General features: G+C 47.4%; 1 protein-coding gene across 1 annotated transcript; it reads right to left on the bottom strand.

Moving 5' to 3' along the window:
- Positions 1–1,939: 1,939 nt before the first annotated feature.
- On the bottom strand, positions 1,940–7,764 carry C8H4orf36 (chromosome 8 C4orf36 homolog). The gene is made up of 4 exons (XM_087908827.1): positions 7,627–7,764; positions 6,997–7,124; positions 3,102–3,256; positions 1,940–2,772 (listed from the first exon to the last, which is right to left on the bottom strand). Exons 2-4 carry the CDS (start codon positions 7,059–7,061, stop codon positions 2,639–2,641), a joined length of 354 nt encoding a protein of 117 aa, XP_087764953.1. The 5' UTR covers positions 7,062–7,124; positions 7,627–7,764; the 3' UTR covers positions 1,940–2,638.
- Between the last annotated feature and the right edge of the window lie 474 nt (positions 7,765–8,238).

Raw genomic sequence — 8,238 nt, 5'->3', positions numbered from 1 at the left:
GGCACGCTGACACACAAGTAGAAAAACTGGGGTCCCACGGAGCCGCACACAAGCAATCGGTAACCTCCATGTGTTTACTGTGTGCAGGGGGTGAGCCGTTTAGCTGGTCGCAGGAGCAGGTCTCTGGAGGCAGCAACCTTGAGCTGTAAACAAATGCGAGGAGGAAGGTGCAGCTAATTTAACATTTTGTACACACTGATCAATAGTCCACAAGCACACATACTTGAACCAGAGGGAGAACAAGGATTTGCCAATTTCCCTTCGGTCTGTGACGTTGGTCCTTGTCATGGCTATGCTCACATCAATGATGTGCATTCACTCAGGACATAGTTGTGTGTGTGTGTCTGTCTGTCTGTCTGTCTGTCTCTCCATCCCCTATCCCATGTGTGTATTAAAAGATCCTATCCTATAGGAAGCTCCTTAAGTAGGAAGGAAAATAAAACAGCTTCAGGAAGTCCCTGAAACTGACTAGATTCATTAGGTTTCTCCCTACCAGAGTAAACAAGTCAAGAGGCAAAGAAGACGAAGACAAGACAAGCTGCCTGGAAGAGGTTTAGACCAACTGAGTCACATGGAAAGAACACTCTCCAAACCGTTGAGTTGCTTGCAGGTTGTGCAGTGTGCACCAGGTTCACACCCTTTGTGAGCTGTCACCCATGGAGGGGGTGGGCTTTGGTAATGCAGCTGTCTATGAGTCATTTCTGGTCCTCCGCCCATATTCCTGTAACTAACCCAATAAAGCTCATGGTTCTCCAAGTTGGACTTGATTGGCTCTGTACTGTGGTGTGCTGTGGGCTCCCCATGTGTGGTAAATAGACATGTGTGTTGAGTTGCCCTAGGAAAAATTTTGTCTGCTGTGCAGTGGTGGAACACATCTTTAATCCCAGCACTTGGGAGTCAGAGGCAGGTGGATCTCTATGAGTTCAAGACCAGCCTGGTCTACAGAGCAAGTTCCAGGACAGCCAAAGATACACAGAGAAGCCCTATCTTAAAAAACAAACAAACAAACAAAAGTTTTGTCACACATTAGTGTGTGTGTGTGTGTGTGTGTGTGTATGGGCATGTGCATGCCATGATATATGTATGGAGGTCAAAGGACAGCTTGCAAGAATCAATTCTCATCTGTCCTCATGCGAGTCCCAGGGAATGGATTTAGGCCATTAGGCTTGGCGGCAAGAACCTTTACCAATTGATCCACCTCACTTCACTGGTCTCATACCCTGCTTTGAATTAAAAAATCAGGTAGTTCCAGAACAGGCTCAAAAGCTACACACAGAAACCCTGTCTAAAATAAATAAATAAATAATCAGGTCACATGGCCTAACACACATAGAACTCTCAAGATATTACTCTGTACCCCAGGCTGGGCTTAAATTCACAATTCCCCTGCTTCATCCTCCAGCCTCCTGCATGTTGGAACAGCAGAGGTATATACCACACCTGATTTCAAAACAGATTTTCTGAAAAATTCAATAGTTCTGGTTTTCACAAAGGTCAAGGGTCAGCTAAATACTATCTTCTACACGTAGATCACAGCGGTACAACAGAGTGCTGCCCTCACAGCCATGCTTACACCAGAGGAATTCTCATCGTGTTCCGGGTAACCATTCCACCATGACACCACTATGAACAAGTTGCCATTATTCCGCACAGATTTTTATGTGCCGCTTTGCACACCGACTTGGAGAAAAGATGACCCCACCCACGTCACACTACTATAAGTAATTAGAGAAAAGCAAGTGTAGAGCCTGTATTCTTTTTCTGCTTCTCCGTGCTGGAGACCCAAGCCTCACATACACTCTCCAGCTGGGATACACATCGGCTCAAGGCTGAGAGTTTAAACACCGCTACCCCACAGGATCATCTCTGAAGCCAGGAGATGAGATGGTCCTCACACCTCTGTTGAACCACCTTTAAAAAACAGGGCTTAAATATGACATTAGTATCCAAATATGCTTTATTGTGTGCAAATTTTAGAAAACTTGGTTCATACAAAGGCAGTTCTTTCCAGTTAATTCCTCATTCCCCAGCCACTCTGCAAATATGAGACTTCCTCCCAATAAGGCCATCTCTGTCCCTTTGCGTTCCTTTCCAGCACAGGGCTGCACCTGCTCCAGGTCCATTGTGGAGAGAACATTAGCGAGAGGGGAAGTGGCTTGACAATTAAGTACCACACAATAAGAAGTTAAAAAATAAAGTGCACATGACAATAGTAAGTGATGCTTTACCAGAAATCAATGACCGTAGCGTCACGGAAATGAAACCTAGCTTTCTCTTAACCAGATGAAAAATGTACGGTTTCTCGTTGTGAAGAGAGTTTCTCACCGTGAAGAGAGGAGCTCCTCTCTCACCAGCTTTCTGAGAACTCTCTCTGGGATCTCAAAGTCGCATGTCCAGACGTTTCTTCAGAATGCTGCCTCTCCCAAGCGCCGTCCTTTTCCCACGCCATCGTACGAAATGACTGACACAGAATGACTCAACCCCAGGGTGATCTGTCATCTACTTACAGGGAGGGCTGCTGTATGCGCACAGAGAACAAGAGTGTAGCAGGAACCCGGGAACTCTGCCAGTGTGCCCACCAAGCCACGTCACCCACAGACACTGCCGGAAACAGGTTCAGATTCAGCCGCACACTGGGTCACTTGGGTTGAAGCGGTCTTCGCAAGCCAGCTCTCTGCTGCCTTAGCGAAGCCTGGATTTCCTCACTCGCGTCCTCCTGACACTTCAGCTTTATTAGGCGCTTTTTTTCATACTCATTTTCGAGTTTGATGGCTGGAAGATAAAGCAGATGCAGCAAATCTGAGTGGCGTTTTCATCTGGCACCATCTCAAAGCACAGAGCAGGTGGACACTGTTGAAGCACTAACAACTCGACTAAGGACAGACAGACAGGAAGCATGGGTGTGGATGACAAACTTACAAGTTATGTGATCACTAGAAAATGATACAATCACTAATTTATTAGAATAGCTCTTGAAAGAGAGAGGGAGGGAAGGAAGGAAGGAAGGAAGAAGAGAAAAAGGAAAAAGAAAGGGGAAGGAGGAAGAGAAGGGAAGGAAGGAAGAAAGGGAGAGAGAGAGAGAGAGAAGCAAGCTAGCTTACATTGTGCTGAAGGGAGCAAGCCATCCTTGACGGTTTTGCGTGTTGTGAGCTTCACAGGACTACCAAAAGCAATTTCTCCCAAGAACGGCAACCTGATGTTCACTAAGTTTGTGTACCAGGTCTTTGTGAGCTCTGCAAGGTCCCATGGTTCCTGTCTGAGGCGAAATTTCATGAACTTATTCGATCAGTTTTTATTGGGCATGCTCTGTGAAATACAGACATCTTGCTACCTTTCTCTCAAGTTTGGTTTTTGGAGGATTTTCCAGCGTTACCACCCTAACTAGCAATAAAAGCCTACTAATTGGCAGAAATCTTGATAAAAGACCAGAAACTATGCCAGGGCTTGTTCACAGTGAAGCATCCTACTATTCCAGCCAATCCACTGATGAGATTATACACAAGAACCATAAGCTAAATGTCTCTTTTTATTTTTATTTTGACACAGGGTCTCACTGTCACACCCTGGCTAGCCTTGACTACTATGTAGACCAGGCTGGCCTCAAATTCACAGAGATCTGCCTGCTTCTGCCTCCCAAGTGCTGGGTTTAAAGGTGTGCGTCACCATGCCCACCTACACCATCTTTTGTGGATCAAATAACATGAACTGGATATGGCACGGCAAACTTGCAATCCTGAGAGCGGGTGGACACAACTATAATCCTGGTCCTTAGGAGGCAGAGGCAGGAGGATGGTGAGGCTGAGGGCAGCCTAGAACGTATTGTAAGTGCCAGAGCAGCCTGGTGCCCATGGCAGGACCCTGTCTTAAAGAGCAACAAAGGAATGGGGCTGGAGAGATGGCTCAGCAGTTAAGAGTACATGTTGCTCTTGCAGAGAACCAGGGTTCGGTTCCTAACACCCACACAGTGGCTCTCAACCATCAGTAAAGTCAGTTCCAGGGAATCTAGCACCCTCTTCTGATCTCTGAGGACACTGCATACACAAGGTGCACAGAGAGACACACTGGCAAAATGCTCATGCAAAGCGTAAAGCTAAAGGACGGACCTAAAGAGCCGCACACACTGAGCAGGCATGCAGCACATGCCAAGGCTTTTCATATCCAACCTGGAGGAACAAATGAGACCACCAACCAACTGAAGGACAAGTAAGCAATTCTGCTTAATTCTGAAGGACAAGTGTCAGCTACGCGTTTCCCATCTGCAGTCCACATTCCTTCTGCCTCGTTTGAGGGAGGAGATGGTACCTGACACCTGTCGCCCTAAGATTTTTCTCCTCCAGTTTTGCTGATACTTCAGCATACAATGTTAGGGAGTGAGTTAACAGGGTAAAATCACAGAAGCAGTTGCAAAATCACCCGGATGTATTTATAAAAATGCTCACCCTGCTTTAAAGTGCAGACTTTGAGATGGTTTGGCAGGGAAGAGTGCTTGCCAACAAGGTGGGTGACCTGACTTGGTCTCTGGGATCCCTAGTGGCTGGAGGGAACCAGCTCCCACAGGCTGTCCTCTGACTCCCGTGCGTGTGTGGCGGCATGTGTATTATCTGATTGCTTGATTGTTTTTCGTGGGTTTGATGTGTTTTGTGTTGTAATTCTTCATTTTTTTTCTTTGTTGTTGCTGTTTCCCTAAATTGCCCAGGCAGGTCTTTAATTTATAATCCTCCTGCCTCAGTACCCCCAAGTGGCTGGAATTACAGGCCTGTGCCCCTGACTTAGCTAAAATTGCACTTGTAATGATATTTGCTTGAATGGTGCTTTATGTAACCCAAGGTCTAAACACACGCAACCGACAAAACTAAGCTGAAGGTAACGAATCGCGACTTCCCTGCCACTCTAGCTACGTCACCCTATGAGGAGCCACACTGACATCGTAGAACGTTACTCTAAAAAGAAAACCTCGCTTGCCTCACGCATAATGGTAAATGTCATAAACCAAAGCAGAGGGGTTAAAACGTAAAAGCCAAGCATTGGTTGTGCTTTCCTTTTAATCACAGCTCGTTCAGACCAGCCAAGGTCACGTAGTAAGGCTGGCTCAAAAACCTTGTAAAACAAATGCAATTCTCTAAGGCAATAGCTCAAATCACAGAGTGGGACTACTGTGTGGGGGTAGCAATGCGTGTTCTTGATGTGTTCTCTGTATCCCAGGCAACCAGCGGGTCTCAGACAGGCCTTGGTTCATTTGCCAGTCCCACCACAATAGATAAGTGAGCATTGTGTTACAGATGTGGAAGATAAGGCAAAGATGCTGTGTGCAGAGGGAGCCCGGCTTGGAGCGCAGGATTGCAGACTAAAAAGTCCATGTGGGGGCTGGAGAGATGGCTCAGTGGTTAAGAGCACTGCCTGCTCTTCCAAAGGTCCTGAGTTCAATTCCCAGCAACCACATGGCGGCTCACAACCATCTGTAATGAGGTCTGGTGCCCTCTTCTGGCCTGCAGACATACACACAGATAGAATATTGTATCCATAATTAATAAATAAATATTTTTTTTAAAAAAAAGTCCATGTGAGCATACACTGTCTGCCAAAGAGGAAAGAAAGCTAAACTGACTCTTTGCACCAGCTAAGGAAGTGCTTTTACACAGGTGTTCTAGTACATTTGTATCCGCTAAAGGTGTGTTTTAGGATGGGAGTGGTTCAGGTGTTTTTGAATGGCTGAAATCAAAGAAAAAACACAGACCTACAAATATAGACACACACATAGAAACCTATGTCAACCTAAAAAAAAATCACTTTTAAAATGGATTTAAACAAGCCGGACAATGGTGGCGCACACCTTTAATCCTAGCACTCCGGTGGCAGAGGCAGAGGAATCCCTGGGAGTTCAAGGCCAGCCTGGTCTACAAGAGCTAGTTCCAGAACAGCTAGGACTGTTACACAGAGAAACCCTGTCTTGAAAAAAAAATGTTTTTAAATAAGGTGGCACAGCCTCCCGTGGAATTTCATAGCACAAGACTGTGGTTTGATCAACCTAGACCTCTGTTTTCTTGTTTCACATTCTGTCTTTGGTGAATAGAATAGTGTCTCAGTTTAACTGGCCACTTGACACCGCCTAGAACGACCTAAGAAGGGAGTCTCAGCTGAGGGATTTCCCAGATCACAAGGCCTGTGGCCTCATCTGTGGGGACTTGTCTTCCCTGTTAACTGCATAGGAGGACCCAGTGCACAGTGGGCTGCACCACTCCCCGGGAGCAGGTGGTCTGGGGTGTGTAAGGCGTGTTAAGTACGAGCCTGTGAGCCAGACAGCAAGCTGGATTCCTCCAAGGCTTCCCTCAGTGATGAACTGACATGAACATGCCCCAAAACAAGGCCAAATACGTCCTTCCCTCCCCTGTATGCATATTCTGATTTTTCAGATTATTTTATTTTGTGGTGGTGTTTTGTTTGCGTATATGCATGTGTCTTCAAGCATGCTTTATGCCCACTGAGTCCAGAAGAGGGTGACAGGTCCCCTGGCACTGGAGTTAGAGACTGTGTGAGCCACCACGTGGGTGCTAGGAGCTAAGCCCCAATCCTTGGAAAAACAACAGGTGCTCTTAACCCATGAGCCACCTCTCTACCCCCATTTGTATGTTTTTGTAAAAAGTAGTATTTGGGAAGCCGGAAAGATGGATCATCCACTAAGGGCATGAACTGCTTTTTCAAAGAACCCAGGTTTGGTTCCCAGCATCTACAGGGGGCAGCTCACAAGAAGCACCTGTAACTCCAGTTCCAGGGGATGTCTTCTGGCCCCCATAGACACCCCCTTAAACATAATGCACGAAGAGGCATGTACAACATAAAAATAATTTTTCAAGTAGTCTTTTAGAAACAAAATTCAGACACTTTAAAATGTTTTCTTATACTCCATTAACTTGCTGAGAAGCGTGCCCAGCCCGTCACAAACCCCAGCCACACTATTGTAATTTGTGTATAGGTATGTGTGTGTGTGTGTGTACTTACACTTTATAACAACTGCCCTTCAAAATGGTTTGTACTGTGTTCCTTCTTGGCAAGCCATACGCCATGGTGAATGGTCACGATCTTTCCCTTACATAGGAGCCTGATGTACCGTCTCCGATGCTCTTGGCCTGGAAGGACAGCAACAGCTCTCATTTGAATATTTTTATAGCCAAATAACCAAAAGGTCGTGACAAAACATGGAGGAACGTCAGGAAGCACATTCGTAAACATTAGCTGAATCTGGACCCTGAACATTAAAAAAAAAAAAAAAAAAAAAAAAAAAAAAAGCTAGTTCCATTTGTTTCCAGGAAGTCGCTCTATCAGTTCAGCCACCATCTACGGAGAAGGAAAGTCAGGCGACTAAAAGTTTGAAGTTGGCAGGCAGCCCCGAGCCCTGGCACCATAGGCGGTCACTGCCCGTGCCTGTGCCCCGATGCAGAGTCTCGCAGCAGTGTGCCCTTAGTCTGTGATAAGGACAAGGACCCTGCAGCTCTACTCCCTGCATCACCAGGCTTGCACTGGCTGCCAAGGCCCTTTCCAGGGTGCAGTTCCAGCCAGAACCGACTGGAACGGAGCAGCGAGCGCCCTCCTCGCCCTCCCATTCCAGAGCCACTCCCCGCCCTTCTGTACCCGGCTGAAGGTCCGTGGGCCTCGACCGCGCGACCCAGGGCAGCAAGCGCTAGGCGCACATGGCCGCGCACTCGCAGCCACCCCGCCGCGGACACGCGCCTTTCTGCTTGCTCGTGCGCCCGCTTGCTCGTGAGTGCGCCTGCTTGCTTGCTCGCTCTTGCGCCCCCCCCCCCCCCCCCCCGCTTGCCCCGTGCCCGCCCTGCGTCACCCGCCCTCAACAAAGGGCTTTGTGTGTGCGCGCCCACAGGGCGCTCGGACTCAACCCCTCCGCAGTGGGACTCACTCCTCACGAGTGGGTGACGGCCCACGGTCGAGGTTCTGGCGTCGGTTTCTACAAAAAGCAGATGGATTTGTGTGGATAGTCACACAACAGTGACCGTGAGGATCCATCTATTCACTTCTTAGGGTCCCAGGCAAACGGTGTCACTATGCGGGAGGGTTTTGCTAGAACTGTTCCTTGCTAAGACCAGGACCTTTCCATGTCCCTCCTCCGAGCCTAAATGACTTCCTAAGCAAAAGAGAATATTGTATGTGTAGATTTCGTGGGTAGTATCAATTAAAGATAATGCTTACGAGTCTCTGAAGCACAGAAGGACCAGATTATATCATTAT

The sequence above is a fragment of the Myodes glareolus genome, chromosome 8, assembly GCF_982192425.1.
Source record: "Myodes glareolus chromosome 8, mMyoGla1.1, whole genome shotgun sequence".
In the NCBI taxonomy this organism is placed as follows: domain Eukaryota; kingdom Metazoa; phylum Chordata; class Mammalia; order Rodentia; family Cricetidae; genus Myodes; species Myodes glareolus.
Note: the sequence above shows the minus strand (reverse complement) of the source record. Positions and strands in the feature narration are given on the sequence as shown.